A 25,226-nucleotide genomic window follows, 5' to 3' on the forward strand; every position below is an offset into this window, starting at 1 on the left:
CATTTTTTTCATTTCTAAAACATGCATTCTCAGTGCTTGCTAGAAAATATAATGCTAACGTGGGGTCCACATATACCAGATATTTGGGAATTTCTGAACAAGTTCTGAGTTTTTTGAACATGGTAGACATTTAGTTAGCATTTTATGGATAAAATTGGAGTAGTAAAATAAAGAAGATATTGTAGAGATTTTTAAAAGTTGAGGATCTAAACTATTTTGAAATTATTATCTTATTACCATATATTATTTATATGAACATTTTTAGCAAACTGCTTAAATTTGCTCCCAAGGGAAGGGATTGGTAATATATTTTTTATATTCTGCCTCTTCCCCCTTGAACATTGCCATGTGTGTAGCAGTTACTCAGTGAATACTTGCTCATTGATTGGTTTCTTTAGAACTGTAGTCTCTAAATAATAATAAAATAGAGGTTTGGGGTGCACTGGATAGCATGTGTGGTCATATAAAGTTACACAAATACTTAAGCTTACATTTTTAGTGTTGTTGACAGCATAAAATAGTTTTTGATTGGCATATTCTCTAAGTTCTTCTGAGCATTTTTTCTTGTAATATTTGTTAAGACTTTAGACTCTAGGTGTACGACCTAATTTTAATTTAACAAGGGCTATAATTATATGTTAACTATTTTTCAGGTGAATGCAGAACATTGACCCAAGAATCATGTGACATATCTCCAGTATTAACTCAGGCTATGGAAGCCCTGCAGGATAGACCTGTCTTATATAAGTTGGTGACTTTTTCCTAATTTAAAAAAAAAAAATCTATTTTTTCTTTGATGAGTTATGCTGGCTTTCAGTATTAAATTTATATACATTAGTTTGATTAATATAATTTACAGTGATATTTTCATATGTGTATCATTGGAGCATCAGCTTATTTGCTCATTGTGTATTATAGAATGCCATATGGAAGGGAAAAGCAGGATGTCCCTATATCTAGACTACCCTTTATTTATGTAGAGGTTAAGGGGCTTTTCCTCAGTCTGTCAGCTCATTAACTACGTTAGAATTGCGTGAAACTAAAACTCCTTTATCAACCCTTCCCTAGAGAGAAGGAGGTCAGATAGGGGACTGAGATATATAATTTCCCAGAAATGAAAAAAAGAAAATTTAAAATCAGGATTCCATTAATAAGATTCAAGAAAAGAAGGAGTTCAGGTGTTTGATTCAGTAATTTATGCGGCCAAGAGATGTATGATGGTGATTTGTATAAGAACTCCATGCATTATTAATTGTTCACATATTTTTATTCTATATTTTAATTTTATTCTTTATGTAAAATAGAAGTAAATTTTTATTTTTAATTTCTGCAGTAGTATGGAAATAGGGAGATCAAGTGGGGAGTTACAATACGGGAAACAGAAAACTAGGGGACTCCATATAGGCATTTGGTTCAGTCTTGCTCCGAGTCATGTTTTTCAGAGGCTTATAATAGTTTTAGAGTATCTCCCCATCATTCTTTATGATCGGAACATTGCTTAGCCTGTAAGTTTTCAGAACACAAATGCTGGGACAGCTGTGTAAAATAATAACATTCCAGGAGTACTTACTGAGTACTTACTCTATGTTAAGCACAATTCTATGTGCTAGAGACATAACATCAATAAAACTCTGCCCTCAACTTGCTTTATTTTATGGGAGCAAGTACAAGCACATCCATTTTAATGACTACAGTGATTGCTATTTTAGAGTCCCTGTGTCTGGTGCTGTGTGTCTCAAGTGTTCTGTGCTAGGGGAAAGGACTGAACATTAGGGAAGGTTTCCTCTGGGAAATAGGTTTCACGTGAGTTCTCAAGGTTGAAAAGAGGCATTTGTCAGGAAAAGAAGGGAATTGAGAACATCCCAAGTTGAGGGAATAGCAGGTGCAGAGATGTAGGTTGCGAAACAACATGTATTTTTGTGAAATTGATTGTAAAAGCTTGCATTGGCTGCTGGATTGGCAGCCAGAGCTGCATCGTGATAGCCCTGAACGTGGTGCATGGATATGTGATAAACCTTGTTCACCGTGGCTCACCAGCTCAGCAGATTTTATCCACCTTGGAATTTCTTTCCCAGCCTTTTAACTTTAAGGTATTGGTGTTTAATTATGAGAGTCTTTTAGTGCTGAAAATATTTGGTATTAGATTTTAGTCAAGTGTTACATTGTCCACAGATTCATATTTGTTCACAGGGTTAGTCTTTGTTTAAAAAAATGCCTTTGTGTGTTTTAGTCAGCTGATTCCTACCATATAAATATATTTTTACTAAATTTTGATTCTCAATAAACACTTGGAAAGGAGCAATATTGCATAATAGTTTAGAAGGTGAGCTCTGAATTAGATTTTTTTTGGCAAGCCCCTCTACTTTCATAAACCCCAGTTTCCTTAAATGAGGATAAAAATGTGGCTGTCTTACAGGATCTTTATGAATATTAAATTAAATTGTTCACATCAGGTGTTTAGTATAATGCTTTGCTCACCACTAAATATTAGCTATTATTTTTATTTTGGAAGGAGATAAACTGGAAAGTTGTCAACCACAGAGGGGTATTTAGAATCTGTTATGACCGCCAGGAAAAGCTTGAAAAACATGGAATAGAACTATAATGGGCGAAAAGGATTTATATTGAAGGGACACATGCCAGGGAATAGGGAAGGCAGCGGTGCAGTTGGGAAGATTGTAAGAGGCATTTGAAAGTTAACTTGGAAAGGAGGAGGATTTTTAAGACCAAGTGATTCCCATAAGATGAATGTTAAAAAAAGAAAATTGGCCTTTCATTAAGTAATCATTTATCTCCAAAGTGGTAGTTTCTTTAAATGTAGGAAAAATTTAACAATGTATCATGTTAACCACCAGATGGCACTATATGAACTTTATTGAAGTAATGTGTAAAAGCTTCACTGACCTTAGTCTTTCTCAAAAGGGTAGGTATCCTGTGCAAGAAAAATGGTAATTATTGAAGTCCTTGAGAGGAGTTTCCACCCAGTTTTTATTAGGCAGTATGTAACTGTGGAGTGCTAATGCATTATTAATTTTTAATAAATCAAGTATAGAAATTTCTTGATAGGGGTACCTGGGTGGCTCAGATGGCTTAAGTGGCTGCCTTCAGCTCAGGTCAGATCATGCTCTCTGGGTCCTGGGATCCCTGGGTCCTGGGATTGAGCCCGCCTCAGTCTCCTAACTCATTGGGGGTTCTGCTTCTTCCTCTCACTCTGCCTCTCCCCGCTGCCTGTGTTCTCTCTCTCAAGTGAATAAATTTTTTTAAAAATTTTCAAAAGAAGAAAAAAAATATCTTTTTTAAATAAATAAATTTATTATAAGTAGATTGATATCTTCCTTCCTTTGGTCCACCTTCAGAATATAAAGTGTTAAAGAATGTAGTAATTTGCTGATTTCTTCATTCTTTATGTTTTTTTTTTTTTTTAAAGATTTTATTTATTTATTTGACAGAGAGAGATCACAAGCAGGCAGAGAGGCAGGCAGAGAGACAGGAGGAAGCAGGCTCCCTGCTGAGCAGAGAGCCCGATGCGGGACTCGATCCCAGGACTCTGAGATCATGACCTGAGCCGAAGGCAGCGGCCTAACCCACTGAGCCACCCAGGCGCCCCATTCATTCTTTATGTTTTTGTTACATTTCTTGGAGGCTTTTACACTATTCTTTAATTTGGTTTTGACCAACATTTTTCATATTTTAATTTGCTTTTTGACCAGATTTTTTCTTTTTTTGCTATAGACATTAAAAATGAGGAGTTTAGGGGCGCCTGGGTGGCTCAGTGGTTAAAGCCTCTGCCTTCGGCTCAGGTCATGATCTCAGGGTCCTGGGATCGAGTCCCGCATCGGGGTCTCTGCTCAGCAGGGAGCCTGCCTCCTCCTCCTGTCTCTCTCTGCCTGCCTCTCTGCCTACTTGTGATCTGTCAAATAAATTAAAAAAAAAAAAAATCTTTAAAAAAAAATGAGGAGTTTAATTTTTAATTTTAGCTAGAGACATTTTAGAATATTTATATAATTATAACACTCACCTTTGTAAAGCTCATTTTGAATTTTTGACCTTTGTTGGGAAATAATCTCTTTTTAGTCAAGTATTCTTTCTCTGGGAAAAAGTGTTTCACATATATGGATGTCATTGAAGAGTCACTGTAGTGCGTGCTGGTTTTGCTTCAAATTATATCTATTGTTGCAGGGAGATTAACATTCATGTTAATGTATATGTGTGTTTCATATAATTATACAGATCAGAGTAAATAGACCTAGAAACAGAATTTACATTGCTTCTGTTTATTGTGGGTTCTGAGAATGAGTTTTATGTATTTGAGAAGTTAAAAGTTGTGAATTTTATACTGTAAGTAATCATCTGATTAGAAGTCATTGCATAGAGTTGGTGATCATTTAAAAGAATGCATCCTTTACACTAAACATACAAATTTAAGAGCACGAGGGGAAAAAAAAAAGCAAAGCATTTTGGTTCTAGTTTGTTTTAAAAAATAGAAAGTGCTTACAAGTTCACTGCGTGCTTAGAGCTTGGCGGGATAGTGCATTTCATCTTGACATATTGCTAGTATGTCACTACACAGAATTTCAGAGCTGTTTCCTTTTAACTGAAGCCAAACACAAAAAAACATGATCTGGTTTCTAGTGAACAGCCCTTTAAAAAGGTTCAGATTCCTATAAATTTGTAGATATTGACCACTTCACTGTACTTGCCCTTTTATTTAAAAATATTCCCTCTTCCAACTTTCTTATGTTTAAAAAATGTGGATTTTATTTTTTATTTTTTAAGATTTTTAAAAGAAGTTTAATTATTTTATTTATTGAGAGAGAGAGTGTGCATGTGAGCAGGGAAAGGGGCAGAGGGAGCAAGAGAATCTCAAGCAGACTCCCTGCTGAGCATGGAACCAACATAGGGCTCAGTCTCATGACTCTGAGTTCATGACCTGTGCTGAAATCAAGAGTCGGTCACTTACCCGACTGAGCCACCCAGGCATCCCTGAAAAAAATGTGGATTTTTTTGTTCAATCAGTAGCATGTTAAAGAAAGCAGTATAGCTTTTATAGTAGTGGAAGAAATTAATTCTTTTGGAAACCCAAATCCCAAATTTTGGTAATTTGGTTTATATGTAAGGTACGAAATAATTCTTAATGTGAAGTCTATTGTCTGTTAGAAACTCTAGAGATTTAAAAGTTCATGGGTCTGGAATCCACTGACATTGGATTGTGATAAAAATTTCTTCTTTTCCTGTGTACTTTTAAAATGGCAAGAACTTTGAATGGTGGTGGGTGTAAGGAATGGTGGTAATAGTGGGAAACCAAGGGTGATTGTAGTCAGAGAAATGTGCACTCTTGGCAACTCCAGGCCATCCTGTGATTTCACCCTGAATCGATCTCCTAGTTTAAAGTTCTCTTTCCTGTAAACTCCTTCACTTTAGGAAGTCTTTTTTTTTTCTTTCTTTTAACCACAATAGATCACTTCTAAATATACATCAAAGTTTTTACTCTGTATGCCTCATTGTTCAGTAAATTTAAAGAACATGTGTCTAGTATTAGAGTCAAAATAAGCTTTTAGGTATGGATAATATGTTCAGGAAAGTTTTGATGGTGGTAGAAAAAAATGTTGTTTTTTGGATTGCAGAGTTCTAACTGTAAGCAGTCTTCTGAGAACTAGATATTATGGCCTTTGCGAACACTAGAACATCATGTTTTGGGCTCCGAGGTTACCAAAACCTAAAGAATCATGGATTTTCACCTTTCCTTGATTTTTACTTTTACCAGACCCACTGCTCTGTCCCTTATTGCCATTGCCCCTGTTATCAATCCCAAATTCCAACGTTCTTTCTGAGGAGTAGTAAAAATAGGGAACTTGAGACTGACTTTTCATTATGATAAATTTATTTCATAAATAATTTTTGTTTAAAAACAGAATTGCTTAAGAGAGTTGTGTAAAGAAGCTGTAAATGTCTTGCTTATCTCAGAAATTGCATGAATAATTGGATATACCCATTAAAAAGAAACACATCTGTTTTTCAAATAACTTTTTCTTCTAGGTATACCTTAGATGAATTTGGAACCGCCAGAAGAAGCACCGTTGTTCGTGGATTTATTGATGCTCTTACAAGAGGGGGCCCAGGAGGCACACCAAGACCCATTGAAATGCACTCCCATGACCCTTTAAGGTATAGTAATCAGACAGTGTTGGAATATTTGATGTTTTTCTGAAGGAACTCTTCACTAACATTTAGTTTTTGCACTAGATATGTAGGAGATATGTTGGCTTGGCTCCATCAAGCTACTGCTTCTGAAAAAGAACACCTTGAAGCTCTCTTAAAGCATGTAACTATACAAGGTGGGTCCTCTGTTGTTATTCCTAATGTCTAAGTATAGAAAATAACCCAGGGCTTCTCTGTTTCTATTCTTACTGCTGTCAGCTTCACAGAGATAAACTCTTCACACCTAGGTGTCACATTAAGCACCCTACTTAATTTTCCTCTCTGGTTTCCCTTTTCTGCTAATAGGCTTCTCTCAGCATCACTTTCCTGTCACATAGCCGTTCACACTCGTGTACTGGTCCCTTGTAGCCCTCCCATAGCAGGCCTAGACTCCCTTGCCTCACTTTCAAGGCACTTCTGGAGCATGTAGCGTCCACTTTCTCAGGTCTTCCATGCCCCACTTTAAAGGCGAGAGGTGGAATTATCTTCCTCTTAATTATGAGTAATCAGACTGAGTTTGAGGTTATTAAGCTATACTACTTCTTTTCTACCACCCAACCACTTTATTCATTCTCATGTGACTGTTTTAAAGTTTTTGAATAATTACTCATGTAGTACTAATTGTTCTTAAAGTTTTTGTCTTGCTTTCAAGGAAGACAAAAATGGATGATTTTTGAGTCACTATGTCTGTTACTTACAGAATTTCAGATCTTCTTAGTATTGTGACTACAATACTGAGGGGTAAATGGAAAATGAAGATACTCTATTTTTGATAGGAATTAAAGGGAAATATTGTGACTGGTATCACTTGACTGTGTTGCATTGCCCAGCCCCACGTCCTTCTGGCTCACAACGTGATCTCCAGGAGAGGCTAGTGTATACGGGGAATATCTTTACTCAGCCTTCCTCATTTTTTTCACTCTTTGATATACAAATTAGACTCAGCAGGTGTGTTTGATTGGCACAAGGTCTGAACTTTTTAAAGTTGTTTTCTGTTATCCTAATTAACCTAGTTTAAAAGAATGAATTTCTTAAAAGATGTTTTAGTGAAATACAGATGACAGGCAGTGTGAAGAGGTCCGAAAAATATACATCAGAGGTGGATAAAATGGGTTATTCTTTGGGAATGGCTTCATTCTTCCAAGCCTCAGCTTCTCTATGTGTAAAAAAAGAAGGCGGTTGCAGGCAGTAAATGCCAAGTAAACAGGAGCTTGGTAAATAGTATTTAGTAAATGCCAGTTTTTCTGTTAGATTACAATGTGTGCTTTTTTCCATCTTTATAAGCTCAGCTTCTGTGTTCAGCACTCCTGCCCAGATTAAGACATTTGTAGAACAAATACTAACACATCTTCACATAACTTCCTTCAGTTAATATGTTTCCTAGTCATTTTTTCCTGTGACTCATACATTTACTCTTTTTCACAAAGAAGTAATGTTCATTTTATTAGTCAGCAGTGAAATAAATTAACAAGGCTCTAGACCCAGATATTAACGTAATAATGTCCTAACAGATACTGAACTTAATAAAATAATGTTATGTTATTTTAAATGTTTGTAATTAGTGCCATTAATCATATGCATTATTGTTTCTTAGTTTTTTGAATGTATGTGTAATATGGAAAAAAAAGTTTCAGTTATGTTGTAATTAATTCTAGGTGTTGAAGAAAATATCCAGGAGGTTGTTGGGCACATTACCGAGGGTGTGTGTAGGCCTCTAAAGGTAAATATTTTGTTTTTTTATATATGTTATATGGCATCTGGCTAAATATTTCTAAGAGTTAAAAAAAAAAACTGTTAACAGCTTGAAGTCAAGCTATAATTTTCTCAAGTTAACATTAGTGTAAGATAATAAAATACATTTTAAAGTAATCATTGTCAATTTTCTTTCTAAGGAAGAAAATTTGAAATATTCTTAGTTTGCATATATTCACTTATTTTTCTTACCATATTATGTTTTCCATGGTAATTTATGTTAATAAATTGAGAAAAGGTCCCTTGAAATAACTAATCTATGACCTCTTTTTTTTTTAAGATTTTATTTATTTATTTGACATAGAGAGAGAGATCACAAGTAGTCAGAGAGGTAGGCAAAGAGAGAGGGGGAAGCAGGCTCCCTGCCGAGCAGAGAGCCCGATGTAGGGCTTGATCCCAGGACTCTGAGATCATGACCTGAGCCAAAGGCAGAGGCTTAACCCACTGAACCACCCAGGCACCCCAAATCTATGAACTCTTAACAGTTCTTTTTTTTTTTTTTAACAGAAATTTTCTGAGAAATGGTTCCATTTACTATGTTTCAAGCATTGTACATTTTTTGTCTATTATAGCAATAAATGATGATAAATATAAGGATAAAATAACATATATAGGTTTTATTATCAATACCATTTATAGTACAAGGAACAGAATTTGAAGTCAAACTTGGGTTAGAATTTCCACTTTGCCACTTAATTGTGTTCACTTGTTTGAGTTGCCTTTTCTGTTGAAACCAGTATATAAAAACCTACCATGTGGCACCTGGCTGGTTCAGTCTGTTAAGCATCTGCCTTTGGCTCAGGTCATGATCCCAGGGTCCTAGAATCCAGCCTCTTGTCGCACTGGGCTCCCTGATCAGCGGGGAGCCTACTTCTCCCTCTCCTTCTGCCCCTCACTGCCCTGCTTCTGCTCTCTTTTTTTCTTTCTCAAATAAATTTAAAAAAAAGAGAGAAAAAGCTACCATTAAGGGTGGTTGTGAAGATCAAATGAGAAAACTGTGCAGATGAAGTACATAGTTCCTGCCATCTACTAGGCCTGCAGCAAATGCTATTTTTCTCTGTTAGTATTTATGGAATACTTTGTAGTTGTTGGTTTACTTTCCTTGTTGATTTACTTCAGTTTAGTATGCAGAAATTGAAATCCAAAAGGTTTATGATTTATTTTTACCAATAACTAATTTTAAAACTAATTTTTTGTTTCTAAGATTTTCTTTGGTATCTTATTGTTTATTGTAGGCAAAAAAATATCAAACTGCACACCTTTGTAATAATTGATTTACAGATTTAATTGTTACTGTAATTTGATCATCTTAGGATTCAGTTGCATATTCAGTAAATAAATAGCAAAATATTTTGAAATTATTTTACTTCTCTCAAATGAAATATTTATTTGCCATAGTTTGATTTTCAGACACTTATACTCATGTAAATGTCGCTTGTTTTGTATACTAGCAGTTATTGGAAAGATTAAAAAAAGAAAGGAGAAAATAAAAATATTTCTCTTTCTACACTTTGCATATTTTTTTCCTAACTACATAGAGTTAGAGGGAACTCGGAGTCATAACAATGAATAAATTGCATTGGTGAATAAATTTATTTTACCTCCCTTATTTCCCTCTACCCCCTTCCTTACTTAGGATATTATGTTCCTTTTATTACTGATAACTTTTTTTGTTGTTGTTAAAGTGATTATACACAATATAATTCTAGAATCTGAGGGTTGGAATGGACTTTAGTGTTTCTTGTTCTGGTCTGAGTAAGAAATGTTATTATGTTGTTAAAAATATTAAATTAATAACCTTGCTTATATAAAGAAATTTATGCCTTTGTTTTAAAATGTACCTCATTTCATCTTCCTAAAAGTTTATGTCCCAAAAGGTATTTATAACAATTATAGGTCATTATTGTGATTGCCTGTGAAATTTTAATATCAGATATCAAAAGGTGAAGAAAAAACTAGTAAGCAAACAAAAATATTTCTACTGTAAAATTAAAAAAAAAATCCTTTTAGTGTCTGAAGTGACAGAAACCTTGGATCTTTTCATATGATAGTAAATTAAATGCATACTCCAGAGAATATGTAACAGATGTTTACAGAAGTTATGTGTCAAAATAGCTTGATACATTATATGATCCAACAGTTCTTCTCTTCCTTTATATACCTATGACAATTTACATTATTTTCAGAATTTTCTTCCTATATAACCTCATTTGGGTATCCAATACTCAGTTGATATACTGTAGTTGTCAGCTGAGAAAACAAACGAAAACTTACTTTAACATTTTCTTTTGCAATTATAATCAAATTTAGTGATATTTTATATTCCAGTAATATAAAGATTTTTACATTCCATTAATTACATTCCATTAATAGAATTTTTTTTTGTCCTGATAAGCCGCTGAACTTTTCATAATGGCATATGCTATTGGGATCTTTTGGTTAAGTATCTCTCATTCGGTCTTGCTTCTTTGTAAGAGTGAATCCTTTTTAGGAAAGGGGAGATAGTGATTTTTAGAAGCATAAGGAAAAGGTTGTAATGGTAATGAGGGATACCCTTGCAAAACTGTGGATTTGGTTTACTCTACCCTGTATTTATCCTTTACTGTGTGAGTTACTAAAGCAGAACTTCCTAGGTAGTAAACTATATATTTGTAAATGTATGCATAAGTTATTATTACTTCCAGTTTTAAAACTTTGTGTTTAAGCTTAAAATTGCATATACTGTGGAGAAGGTGCTGTGGATCATCAGTGTGAAGCCTGTTACTTTACAGGTATCTTCATTTCAGAGTTGTAGCTGGACTTACCAGAATTAATGTGTTAAATCTTTGTTTTTCAAGTCCATAGATGGTAAAATGATATTTCTTTTATGTGAATGTTCTGGATTGCAGATAGATTACCAGCTAACATTTGAATTTTATCTTTTTTTTTTTTAATTTTTATTTATTTTTTTTTTTTAATTTTTTTTTTTAAGATTTTATTTATTTATTTGACAGACAGAGATCACAAATAGGCAGAGAGGCAGGCAGAGAGAGAGGAAGGGAAGCAGGCTCCCTGGTGAGCAGAGAGCCCGATGCGGGGCTCGATCCCAGGACCCTGGGATCATGACCTGAGCCGAAGGCAGAGGCTTTAACCCACTGAGCCACCCAGGCGCCCCAATTTTATCTCTTTTAATAAAAACTCAGTGTACTGTAGCTCTGAGCCTCATAAATTATGATGGGTTCTCTGCTGTTATAAATGTACTGGAGAAGAGCTGTCTGTCTACAATTAATATCTTTTATATTTTGTCCTAATAATTACATTAAAATTCAGAAGGGATCACTTTTATTGATTTAATATATAATTTAAATCACTATTGATCCAGGCCTTGGACCTAGAAAGAAATTGTAATATGTAAAATCATGGCTTTTCATGATTAATAACGTATGTTAGTTAGCTCACTAGTACTTTATGCCAAAAGATGTATGAATTTCATAAACATATTCATGTAAGGATTACTTAATTTCTGTAGTCTAAGAGGGTTTTATATGCTCATATACATACATTTATAAAATCTGTCTTAGCAAATCACATATGTTGGCATTATGACATATTCCAAAATCTAAGTATAGAGAAACTTCAGTTTTAAAAAGGGTGTATTAAGCATCTGTTGTGTATGTACTGTTCTACCAGATGCTGTAGAGATGTAAAAGAAGCAGAAAACACAATGTCTCTGTTTAGAATCTCATTAGGAAACAAGATGACACAATGTAAGCAGCAGCTCCGAACAGATACAATACGTAAATAAGCGCATTATCAGTGTGATTTAGATGGTATCCATTAATTAGGGAAAAGTAAGGGCAAGATCAGTAAGGAATGGAATTTAATTAAGATTCCTAGTAGTTAATCTTAAGAGAGATCAAGTTAACTTGGAAGTAGATCTGATTATTGCCCTGGTAGCCATAATTAGCCATAATGTTGGTGCTCATTTAAGCTTTGTCTGTTATTGTCTAATAAAAAAGGAAATTTGGTGTAATAGTTTGAAAATAAGAATTCTTTCTTTTTTTTTTTTTCCTGTGTATTTGGTGGTAGAGCAGGATTTGTAGTGATAACCTGTTTTTAGGGATGTAACAGCTGCTTTGCAAATAGTGCTGAGCTAAATTCCATTATAATCTGGTGAAGAACCTCACAGTGACCTCATCATTGTATTATTTCTGGGAGCAACTGCCTTAAGCCAAATTCTGTAGGTAGTGGATCTGGGTTTTGTTGTTTATTGTTTGTCTTTTTTTTTTTTTTTGCTTTGTAGAGTATATCTGTGTTAAAATGTTTGTTATTTTACTATCCCCTATAATTTAATATTCAGAAATTACTTAGAGGGAATTTTGTGATTTCTACAATAATTAAATTTTATCTTTTTAAATGCTGTTTATACCACCTCTGATTATTGAAGGAAAGTTATGTCTTTAAGAAATTTTTTTTTTTACATGTTTTAATAGGTTCGAATTGAGCAAGTGATAGTTGCTGAACCTGGGGCAGTTTTATTATATAAAATTTCTAACCTCCTCAAATTTTACCATCATACAATCAGGTAAGGGAAATGGTTAAATGTGCTTTATTAAATCCTATGTGATACATCATTTCAGTTAAAGCATAGTATAAGGGTTGTTTTCTGTTTTTTTTGTTTTGTTTTGTTTTCACCATTTGTATAACTAAATATAACTAGAAGAACCTCCACACTGTATGAATCATTATATATATATGTATATATATTATTTGTGGTATATTTTGAGGTCTGTTATTTCCTTTTCCTCTCTAAACATAAATGTACACACCCTCACACACATAAACGTGCACACATACAGCTTATAACTGTAAGTTTATAGGGTAAGTACATTTTTAAACCTCTTGCATTAGTAAAAGACATACATGGCACCTAACAACTATACGTTATATTCAAAATAGGGCACAGTAAGTGACGTGTCCTATCCCCGATGTAGATAATGTAAATTCTTTATCATTTAGCTTTAAATAAAAGCTACTTTATCTTCTTTAAATAAAAGCTACTTTATTTTATTAGGAACCATTTGTTTTCTCTATAATACGATCTTTGACTCTAAAGGGTGCATTTATTTTTACTTTGTAGTGATGGTATACACTTGAGCTTTATTATGTCACTGTAATACCTTATTCCATGTGTAGTTGTGTTAAAACACTGTCCTTTCAAGCTGTGTGTTGGGTAGTTTCCATGTTAGTCCATTAAAAATGATTTAACATGGGGCACCTGAGTGGCTCAGTGGGTTAAAAAGCCTCTGCCTTTGGCTCGGGTCATGATCTCAGGGTCCTGGGATCGAGCCCCGCATCAGGCTCTCTGCTCAGCGGGGAGCCTGTTTCCTCCTCTCTCTCTGCCTGCCTCTCTGCCTACTTGTGATCTTTGTCTTTCAAATAAATAAATAAAAATCTTTAAAAAAAAAAAGATTTAACAGTTACTTTTCTAGTATGCTAGAATCAAGAACAGAAATCCAATTGTTAAAATCCAAGAGGGGTTATCATAACTAATAGATCCAGGAGAGGTACAGGGATCACTAGTTTAAGAAGCACCAAAAGACTATGGCAGTGATGTTACCTACCTTCTAATAGCTGAGGTTAGCCACCCAAAACTTCACAGCTAAGAGATGAGTTTCACATTTTTAAGCAAAACCAACAAGCCACAGGCTATAAAACTAATCAGAGATAGGATTTGGGTAGTCCTCTAACATTTTAGATACAAATTTATTACCACCACTTGCTATGACTCAAAAGCAATAAATTAGTTTCAGTTGTGATGTTAGAGGCTTCCTAAAATAAGAGAATGGTCTGTACTGAGGAAACACAAGAGCAGCTAAAAGTAGTGAAGACTGTAACTAATGCTGTATTAGGCAAAAAATTATTTTTACATTATGTAGTAATACCCATGATGGCACTGCATGAAATTTATTATTTGAAGTTAATGATAACTCAGTTTCTAATGCAAATAATGCTAAGAAAAAAATCATTTGGATTCTGAAGGCAATAGGTTGCTTAGCCTCTGAGAATTATAATTTTTCTGTCTTTGAAGATGATGATTTTGAGGATGACAGTTGGATCTCTTGATACATTTTTTTCCAAGTACTTTTTACTTGTTCACATATTTCTTCCTTGAGTTAATTAAAAAACAGATTATAAATGTCACTCTTCTAGATGCTAAAGAAATAGCAGTGAACAGAATAGCTTAAACATATACTCTAATGGGGGGGAAGAAGTATAGAATAATAATTTTAACATGATAAGGGTACTGAAGAGAAATAAAGCAGGAGAAAGTAAATAAAGCATAGAGAGTGACCACATATGATGGGCAGGTGTTTGCGCATGTAGCTGTTTCAAAGGCCTTTTGGTGAAGGTGATGTTTGAGTATAGACCTAAAGAGCGTGAAGGAGTTAGTTGGGCATGTAAAGATCTCAGAGAAGAGTGTCCTTTACAGGGTATGGTCTGGCCCTGAGGCCAGAAATTTTTGCTTCCATTTTAGAGGACCAGAAGGAAGGCCAGTGGTTGGAGTAGAGTGAATGGAAGGAGTAGAGATGGATGAAATCAGAAAGGTAGGCAGAGGCCAGTTCATGTAGGACTTTATAGGCTATGGTGAGGATTTAGGTTTTATACTAAATAAAGTATTGGAGTGGGTCCAAGAAGATGTGTGTGTGTGGGGGGGAGATGGGTGTTTCAGTGACTTAAGCTGATTGGTGATATAAGGTGGCTCTGGGCATGTATGGATAATGTAGTGTAGTGGAGTAAAGGGGAACAAGGATGGTATTTAGGAAGCTGTGTTCTGAGCAGAGACAGTTAGTTGAATCAGAGGAGGGTGATAGTCTTGGAGGGGGTGAAAAGTAGTTGTTTCCAGAGATAAGAGGTTATATGGACTAGAAAGGGTGAGATGTGAGGAGTCAGGGGTGAATTCTTGGCTTTTGATTTGAAGTTAGATGAGTGGTATTGTCATTTGCTGAGAGGGAGGGAGGGTTCTAGAGAGGACAGTTTGATGGGAGTGGATGGGTAATGAAGAGTCCAGCCCACTTTTGACTATGTTGTGTATAGCATCCCTATGAACATTTAGTGGGAGATGTTGAGTGAGCAGATATTAGGGAAATCAGGACTGAACCTATAAATCTCATAGTTTGCAGTATATAGATGGTATTTGAAGCATTTAGGCTAGGTAAGATCACTTAACGTGAGTGTAGATAAAGAAGAGGCCTAGGACTGAGTCTTGGGAAACTCTAATATTTAGAGGTTAGAAGAAAAGAAACCCACAAAGAAAATTGAAAAGGAATAGCCAGTGATGTTGAGGAAAAGTAGGTGACACAATTTTCAAAAATATTTTGCATCCTATACACTAAAACTCCAAATGGATGGATTCCATCAGAAGGCCATAGTAAACCAAGAAAAGGAAGATGTAGAATCCATAAAAACAGGGAATCCAGCATACTTTGATTACATTTCCTTTCCATAAAACTTTTTATCTCTATAGTTAATAATCGCTTTGTTTCTGTACTTGTTTACTTTCCTATGTCCTTATCACTATTTCAGACCCAAACTCTTTAAGTAGACTACATTTTCTCACCATATAGTCAAGCACATCAACCAGTCCTTCCCAACCTTTCTCTCCTCTCCCCTTCTCACATTCATCTTGGAGACCCCTTTCTCTTTCTTCAGTCTGAATTGGTTGCTCTTTAGGCCTAGTACAAGACTGTGACACAGGGTTTTGTCTTTTTTATCAGCCTGTTCACTCCTTATGTTGAAATACCTGATGCCTTGGACAGTTTTGAATAGTATTTACGTGCTTGTAATAATGTAAATATTGAGTATTTATTCACCAGAACCCTATGACATAACTATTAGGGAGCCTGGGAAAGATGAAGCTTGGGTATGTTGTCGTGGGGGATGAGAATTATGTAAGAGAATTTAACTCTCATCATCTGTAGTGGGGCTCTTCTATATAATACCTAAAATTGAAAGATGTAAGGGGAGGATAAGCATATTGGTTAGAAATATGGAGTGAAATACAAAAAGCATCTACAAGTATCTAGCCCAGTGACTGGTACCTAGTGAGTACTTAGTAAACACTAGTAAATTCTAGATCTAATTGCCAAGTATGACTGATAACTCCATTTTTAAAAAAATGAATGTACACATATCTTGGTATCTTAATTTTAATTAAAATACCAGATTCTGCAGTGCCTGGGTGGCTCAGTCAGTTAAGTGTTCAACTCTTGGTTTCAGCTCAGGTCATGATATTAGGGTTGTAAGATCAAGCCCTGGTCGGGCTACATGCTCAGGGGAGAGTCTGCTTGAGATTTTCTTTCTTCCTCTGCCCATCTTCTTGCTTTTGCTCTCACTCCTCCCCTCTCAAAATAAATAAAATCTTTAAAAAATACAAAAAATAAAAATAAATAAAAGATGAGTTTCTGTATGTATCCATTTATTGTTTTATTGTATCCATTTATTGGGATGGTATACTTTTATTCAGAGGCATACTTACTTTTATTGTATGTGTAGGCATGTATGAGAATTTCTTTCAATTTAGTTTGGTGTTTTGCTTGTAATACTTTTAACCAAAATGCTTTTTTTTTTAAGAGGTAGGAATTATGGCTGCCTCTTTAGGAATTTGCTTTTACTTTGCTATTTGCTTTATATGTATATATTTTAACTATTAATTTGCTTTGTCTGCATTAAATATATAAGAATTCATTCCAGGGGCGCCTGGGTGGCTCAGCGGGTTAAAGCCTCTGCCTTCGGCTCAGGTCATGATCCCAGGGTCCTGGGATCGAGCCCCACATCGGGCTCTCTGCTCAGCAGGGAGCCTGCTTCCCTTCCTCTCTCTGCCTGCCTCTCTGCCTACCTGTGATCTCTGTCTGTCAAATAAATAAATAAAATCTTTAAAAAAAAAAAAAGAATTCATTCCAGTTTGTTTCAGTTTCAGAGTGTATTGAAATATGTAGATTTAGTATTTGCTTTTATAATATATCATATGTAGCATATCAGTTTTCTCTAAATTTGCTGATTTTCTTTTTGCTTAGTATCATGTGGTATTTGTCAGTGCCATTATATTTATTTTGAGACATCTTTCACATTAACAAAAACTTTATCCCCTAACATCACATTTTTAAATGACTTTCAGTACATGAATTTGGAGAATAAGACTGGGAATTGTTTTATATACATGCTTGTCTTACATTTTGGCAAAAATTAGAAACTCCTTGGATAGATCTAAGAAATTTCATAGCAAATTAAGGCGTACAGAATGTGCTAATAATTAAATATTTTAAAATACTGCCAGATTTTTCATAATTAGTCTAAATACACTGCTATTTAGGCAGCTGTATAAAAATTGAGAAACTATAAATTGGATATGGTGTAAGAGTTTTAATTGAAAGAATAACTCAGTGTTAATAAAATTTAAATATTTTATGAATAGAGCTACTGATAGAATGGCTTCCTTCAAATTAAAATTAAGTCTTAGATAATCAAGAGATGAATTTACTGTCATAGAGAAGGATAGAGAGTTGGATTTGTGTATTGAGTGTCTGTTTTTCTAAAAGAGGTTGTGCAACATTGAAACCATTTGTTCATCACCTAACTCTTAAAAAAAAAAAAACTTTATGAAGCTAGAGTAGTTGTTAATTCACAGTTTATATTCTATATACACACTTTTACTTATATCTAGATTATTTATTTATTTATTTATTTATTTTGTTTTGTGTTTTGTTTTTAGAGCAAGAGAGCATGGGTGGGGGGTGCAGAAGGGGCAGAGAGGGAGAGAGAATCTCAAGCAGGCTCCATGCCCAGCACAGAGCCTGACGTGGGGCTCAGTCTCACAACCCTGAGATCAGGACCTGAGCTGAAATCAGGAGTTGGTTGCTTAACCGACTGAACTACTCAATTGCCCCTAAATCTAGATCTTTTAAAGGAATTGTACTCAGTTAAAGAATTGTTTTAGCTGCTGTTTTGCAACCTGTAATATTCTTTGCTTTTAGTGGCATTGTTGGAAATAGTGCAACTACATTATTGACTACCATTGAAGAAATGCATTTGCTAAGCAAAAAAATATTCTTCAATAGCTTGAGTCTTCATGCAAGTAAATTAATGGACAAGGTATGTTTGAAAAATTTGATTCTTATACTATGTGAGGTGAATCTTTCACATTTAAAAAAATGTTTTTACAGTTTTTACTTTGGTGACAATTTTTTCCCATTCCATACAATGTTCTCTTGAGTTCTTCCTGTGAACGACAAAATTTATTTTGAGATGGCTTTACTGGATCTAGATTTATAGGCGGGGTTCCTGGAACAGTATAATATTGAATCATAATTGGAAGTAGAATCTCAAGCCTTAGTTTCACTACCAGTTTTCTATAACAAAAATTTGTAATTAAAGCAAACTTACTATGTTTAGGTCAGGACTAAGATGACATACAGATTAGAAAACTGGAACTCTTACTAAATGTTTTTTTCTAAACAGCTTGCTTTATATATTTACTCTCCAGTGATCCAGTTTTGTCCTTAAGAAATTTATGCTCCTTTGAGTATATACTATAATTAATTATGGAAATAAGATAACAAAAAACTTCCCACAAAAAACAAACAACCACAACAAAAATCTGAAAGAGTCCCGAGAGCTGATATTTTTCACTTGGTCAGTGCATTGTGGCAAGACCTTAATGAATGGGTTTACAGTAGCAAATCCTTCTTTATTTTTGTTTCATTAAGGACTTAAGTCTTTGAAGGATGGCTCACAAACACTGTATTTTTTTTTTCTTTTAATCATACCACTCTCTCTGTTATGAGCACAGATTTGTAATATAATGTAGAATAGTGAGTAGCACTCTAATCCATAGTTCCCTGGTCAGTTTTTATATTCATAAGCTCAGAGATGCCCTAATAGGAATCTGCTTTCTGACCCCCATGCACAACTCAAATTCTTTTGGAAAAGCAACATGAATTTATAGATGTGGCCCTATTTAAATTTTTTCCTGTCTTATGTATTTTTGTTTATACCACAAGTTTACTAACAGTCAGTGCTGGTTATGGATGTGTTTATATGAGTTCCTATTTAAACAAAATTTTTGAAAAATCATTCATGCATACTTTGAACATGAATAAACATGTGCTGGCTGATGAGAGTACAGTGGCAGACAAGGTTGGTTAGCCTCATGTTGCTTCCTCTTTAGTGGGGAATAATTAAATTAATCAGTGATCACTGTGGAATCACATATTTTAGGAAAGATATGTGCTGAGGGTGATGTGCCAGCACAAAAGGAGGAGCTTTCTAGAAAGGGAGACAGAAGAGTTGAACTTAGAAAGATGTGGAATTTAAATAGGTAGAAAAGGAAGTGGACAGAGGTCATCCTAAATAGAGGAAACAAAAAGAATGCACAAGAACACATGCTGTGAGTCACCGGTAAACACATTTTTCATTTATTAAAAAAAATCACATGAAAAGTGGTATAGCATGTAGATAGGAGAGAGGTTGCAGGTTGCAGACAGAATAGGAAAGTGTCAGGGTATTTCTTTTTATGAAAATACATGATCTAAAGTAGAGATTCTAGTAAGAGCCACGAAGCAACACATTCTTAAGGTGTAAAGGTAAACCTTCAAAATTTGGTGACTGATTGAATATGGGTACCTGAGAGGCAGGAACCTAAAATAATTTCTACATTACCAACCTGGGAATTTCAGTAGTAATCACAGCTATATAAAATATAGAAAGAGGGTAAAATTTACAGAATAAAGATGATATTGCCCATGTTTGGTAGACAGGATACCTTGAAATATCCCGTTCTTATTTGTCTAATCTAGTTGGGAGCTGTACATTTGGGTATAGAGAGTTTTACATGTGAAAGTCAGTTGAATTCATGGATTTGGATGAGGTCACTAGAAGTCATGTTTAATAAAAGTAGAGTTCACAGGACACACAGTCTTGGGAAATCCTAACATTTAAGAGAAGAAAAGAAGCCCACCCATGGTAGAACGCTGAGGGAGGTTGACCGGAGAGGCAAGAGAAAAGTGAGGAAAGAGTTTTACCAGAAGAGCCAAAAGAATAGAATTTTAAGAAGGAGGACGTTGTTAATGACAGGTACTGTATAAAGAGTTCCAGTAAAACAAGGATAGCAGATTTGTTATTCTGAACAACATATAGATGATCCATGACTTAATGAGAACAATGTTAGCTGTTTGGTGAAGGCAGGAACCAAAGTGCAGTATGTGGGAAAGTACATGCATGTGCATGTTACCCAAAACTTTACCAGTCAGAAAACATTTGTACTAAAGACTGAAAATATAATATAGTAGGCATTCATATTATGAAATTTGAAAGAGAACAAAACGCTATGGTAAAAGGAAAGATGAACTTAAATTTCTGTGATCCATTAGAAGACAGGAAAAAATTGATTTTTTGAGAGATCAACAAAATTGACAACCTTTTAGCAATTTTTTAACCAAAGAAAATAAAAATTAGAATATCAGAAATAATCAGAGATAAGAATTAACATTTATTGGGAAATACTATATTAAAATACAGCAATTTTATTCTAAAATAATCAAAATCTGAATTGAAAGACTGATTTCAAGACAATATATATTGACAAAAAGAATGAAAAAGAAGTGGAAAAGTTGAATGCACCTTGCAAGGGAAAAAAAACTATTAAAGAACATGCTGCTAGGCCTAGTTCAGGTTATACAGATAGCTTTATTACATCTACAAACAGATAGTTCTCCAGAATGTAGGAGAATATAGAATACTTTTCAATTCATTTTAGGTGTTTTAATGCTGATGTAAAAGTCTTTTAAATACAGTTCAGAAGTGAAAAATCACAAATCAGGCACTTGAAGTTAAAAAAATATATATATAGCTAGGGGCGCCTGGGTGGCTCAGTGGGTTAAGCCGCTGCCTTCGGCTCAGGTCATGATCCCAGGTCCTGGGTTCGAGCCCCACATCGGGCTTTCTGCTCAGCAGGGAGCCTGCTTCCTCCTCTCTCTCTGCCTGCCTCTCTGCCTGCTTGTGATTTCTCTCTGTCAAATAAATAAATAAAATCTTTAAAAGAAAAAAAAATATATATATATAGCTAAAATACCTGTCAAGTTGAATTCAGCATTTTATTAAAACCAAGTATGGGTTATTCTCAGAAATGCAAGAATGTTTCAGTGTTAGAAATACATTAAATGTTTCAGTGTTAAGTACAAAAGTGTTACATTAAATTGTTGGGAGGGGGGAATCTTAGTAAATAAGAAAGTAAAAATACTTCCTTAACCATATAAAGGTAAATAAAATTAATAGCCCACATCATAATTAATACAGACATACTACCAATATATTCTCTTTAAGTCAAGAAAGAACGAGACAAGAATGTTTGCCGGTAACATTTTTAAATAATAGAAACACCAGATTAAAGAAATGAGAGCTATAAGTATTTCAAAGGAAACATTATTTATGAATGCTATGATTGTCTACTTTAGAAACCACAGAGAATTAACTGAGAAGTTGTAAAACAAGTAAATGGATTTAGAAAGTTATTTGGTGACAAGGTCAATGTACGAAAATAAATTTTCAGGGAAAGTGACAAAGTTGGAGACACCAGTAATCTATCTCCCCACCTAGACAAAAATTGCCCTGGCAGAATTTGGCTAATATCATTATTTTTGAACTCTGGTGTCTAATGGAAGCTTGCAATGTTTAGGGGAAGGCTTGGTCAGTAAATTGTGATCAATTTTGGTCAATTTCTACTTAGCACAGTAGCAATTACCTACCTTCCACCCTCTGGTGCCATGCGGCAGGCAGCTGTGTGCTTGTTCCTGGACCACCTTGCCACACAGTTTATTGAGCCAGGGCTGGCAAAAAAGAGACTTTCCTCCAAACCTCAGGGGGATCTGTGCTCTGATCACACAGGTGCAAAGAGGAGGGCCATTGTTTTTACACTTCCCCCATTGATGCAAACACCTCCTGAGCCTAGAGTGACTTCCTGGGAATTTCAATTTTTCCCACCCCCTTAGTTTTTCTTTCTTTTCTTTTTTTTTTCTCCCCTTTTTGAACTGGACATTAAAGAGTAGGCATTCAAAAGCAACTCCATACACAAGGATAATTAGAAAGTAACCACACATGTCCAGGGAATGGAGCAGCTCAGAAGAAAAATGAGAAGATTAAGGTTACATCTCAGGCGGATCCTTGGTACACTCATTAGAGTTTTACGAAACCAAAAACAATAACAAAATGGGACACCCTGAGAAATGGGGAGAACCCGCTTTTCAGAGTTAGCAAATTTTTACATCGAAATGTTCAGTTTTCAACAAAAAAATTACAAGGTATACAAAGAAAGAGGAAAGTATAGCCCATTCAGAGGGAAAAAATACAAACAACAGAAACTCTTTTGAAAAAAATGGTAGATCTGTTAGACAGAGGCTTTAAAACAATTATGTTATAGATGCTCAAAGAATTAAAGGAAGGTGTGGACAAAAATCAAGAGAACAATATGTGGACAAAATGAAAATATTAATAAAGAGTTCAAAAACCTAAAAAGACACCACAAAGAAATTCTGGAGTTGAAAAGTACATTAACTGAAATGAAAATTTCACTATAAGGATTCAAAGACAGATTTTAGTGGGCAGAAGAAGGAATCAATAAACTTGAAAATAGGACTTTGGAAATTACTGAATCTGAGGAATTAATGAAAAAAAAAAAAGATAGGAAAAGTGAGCAAAACCTAGGAAATCTGTGGAATACCATCAAGCAGACCAACATATGCATTGTGGGAGTCACAGAAGAAGGTAGGGGGCTGAGAGAATATTTGATGAAATGGCTGAAAAATTCCCAAATTTGATAATAAATATGTATGTAACCATACTCCAAAAGGTCAGCAAACTGCAGGAAGATGAACTCAGAGACCCATATCAAGACCCATTGTAATTATAGTCACATTATAATTTGAAAACTAAAAATAAAGGATCTTGAATAATACCAAGAGAAAAGCACTTGTCACATAAAATTATCTGCAGATTTATCATCAGAAACTTTGGAGGCCAGAAAGCAGTGGCAGATATAGTAGAAGTGCTCAAAGGAGGAAAAAAAGTCAACTAAGAGTACTTTATCTGGCAAAACTCTTTAAAAAGTGAGGGTATTCTCTCACAAAAGTAAGACATTCCCAAATAAACTAAAGCTGAGAGAATTAATTATCAGTAGACCTGTCCTGTAAGAAATGCTCAAGGGAGTACTGTGGAGTGAAATGAAGGGACAGTAGACAGTAAGCTTTATGAAGAAATAAAGATCTCAATAAAAGTAAATACATAAGTAATTAAAAGTATTGGGGCACCTGGGTGGCTCAGTCGGTTAAGCATCTGACTCCAGCTAAGGTCATGATCTCAGAATGCTGGGATGAAGCCCCACATCAGGTTCCCTGCTCAGTGGGATGTCTGCTTTTTCCTCTCTCTCTACCCCTCCCCCTACTCGTGCTCACTCTCTCTCCTCTCAAATAAAATTCAAAACAAAACAAAACAAAAAACAACGTAGTATTGTGAAAAAGGTTTGAACTCTATGTTTTGTTTTCTCCATGATTTAAGAGACCAATACCTTTTTAAATTATTTACTCTAAAAGCTAGTATTGTAACTTTGATTTGTAATTTCATATTTTTTCCTACATAATTTAAGAGGCTAATACATTTAAAATGATTATTAATTTATATTTTGTGACATCAACTGACAGAGGATGGAGCTAAAAAGAAGCAGAGTTTTTTTTTTTTTTTTTTATGTCACTGAAGTTAGCTGGTATAAATTCAAGTTAAAGTGTTAAATAATTTTCAGACTTTAAATGTAATACTCATGGTAACCACAAGGGAAATAGCTAAATATACACAAAAAGAAATGAGAAAAAAACTTAACTGATTCACTACAAAACCACTTAAAAGAAGATAGTAATACAGGAAATGAGGGACAAAAAATGACTATAAAGTATATAGAAAATAATAACAAAACAATGGGAGTAAGTTTCTTACCAATATTTACTTTAAATGTAAATGGATTAAACTCTCCAAAGGATAGAAATTGGCAGAATGGATAAAAATCACAAGATGCAACTGTTTGCTGTCTACAAGAGACTTATTTTAGGTACAAGACACCTAATAAAAGTGAAAGGAAGGAAAAAGATACTCCATGCAAATACTAACCAAAAGAAAGCAAATGTGCTATAATAATATCAGACAAAATAAACTTTCAGTTAAAAATGGTTACAGGAGAGAGGGCTCCTGGGTGGCGCAGGTGGTTGAGCCTCTGCCTTCGGCTCAGGTCATGATCTCAGGGTCCTGGGATCGAGCCCCGCATCGGACTCTCTGCTCGGCAGGGAGCCTGCTTCTCCCTCTCTCTCTGCCTGCCTCTCTGCCTACTTATGATCTCTCTGTCGAATAAATGAATAAAATCTTTTAAAAAAAATGGTTACAGGAGATAAAGGACAATTAGGTATTAATAAAAGTTTCACTACATCAAGAAGATACGACAATTATTTACATAACTGATGACAGACAAGCAAAATATACGAAGCCCAAACTAACAGTATTGAAGGAAGAAATAGATCTACATTAGTAATTGGAGAATTCAGTAGCCTATTTGCATTAATGAATAGAACAGCCAAGCAGAAGGTAACACAGTAAACCAGCCAGATCTAACAGACATATACAGCCACGTCGCTCATTTTCCAGGGTAGACCATAATTAGGCCACAAATTAATCTCAGTAGATTTTAAAAGATATGTAAGATAACAAATTATCTTCTCTGACCAAAATAAAGCTACAAATTAGTAACAAAAGGAAAACTCGGAATTTTGGCTCCTGGGTGGCTCATTTGGTTAAGTGTTTGCCTTCTGCTCAGAACACGGATGCAGGAGATCAAGCTCCACATCAGGCTTCCTGCTCCTTGGGGAGCCTGCTTTTCCCTCTCCTTCTGTCTGCTGCTCCCCCTGCTTGTGCACTATCTCTCTGTCAAATAAAAATCTTTAAAAAGTAAAAGGAAAACTCGGAATTTTATCACAAATATGTAGAAATTTAACAACCAGTGGATTGGATAAGAAATCACAAGGGAATTAGAAACCACTGAGAGACAAATGAAAATGAAAACACAACATGACAAAACTTATGGGATGCAGTGTAAATGGTATCAAGGGGAAACTTTATAGCTATGAACAGTTACATTAAAAAATAAGAAAAATATCAGCTCCACAACTAACTTTACAACTTAAGGAATGAGAAAAGAATACACTAAG

The 25,226-nt window shown here is 34.8% G+C and overlaps 1 protein-coding gene across 1 annotated transcript in view; it reads left to right on the forward strand.

The window, feature by feature from the left end:
- Positions 1–25,226, forward strand: part of COG6 (component of oligomeric golgi complex 6) — a 99,679-nt gene that overhangs the window by 27,831 nt on the left and 46,622 nt on the right. Inside the window, exons 8-13 of the mRNA XM_047723247.1 lie at positions 654–747; positions 6,037–6,165; positions 6,244–6,335; positions 7,854–7,918; positions 12,423–12,514; positions 17,964–18,081. Of these exons, the coding sequence (XP_047579203.1) occupies positions 654–747; positions 6,037–6,165; positions 6,244–6,335; positions 7,854–7,918; positions 12,423–12,514; positions 17,964–18,081 (590 nt within the window). The remainder of the gene's footprint in view (positions 1–653; positions 748–6,036; positions 6,166–6,243; positions 6,336–7,853; positions 7,919–12,422; positions 12,515–17,963; positions 18,082–25,226) is intronic.

This window comes from Lutra lutra, chromosome 3, assembly GCF_902655055.1.
Source record: "Lutra lutra chromosome 3, mLutLut1.2, whole genome shotgun sequence".
Classification (NCBI taxonomy): Eukaryota; Metazoa; Chordata; class Mammalia; order Carnivora; family Mustelidae; genus Lutra; species Lutra lutra.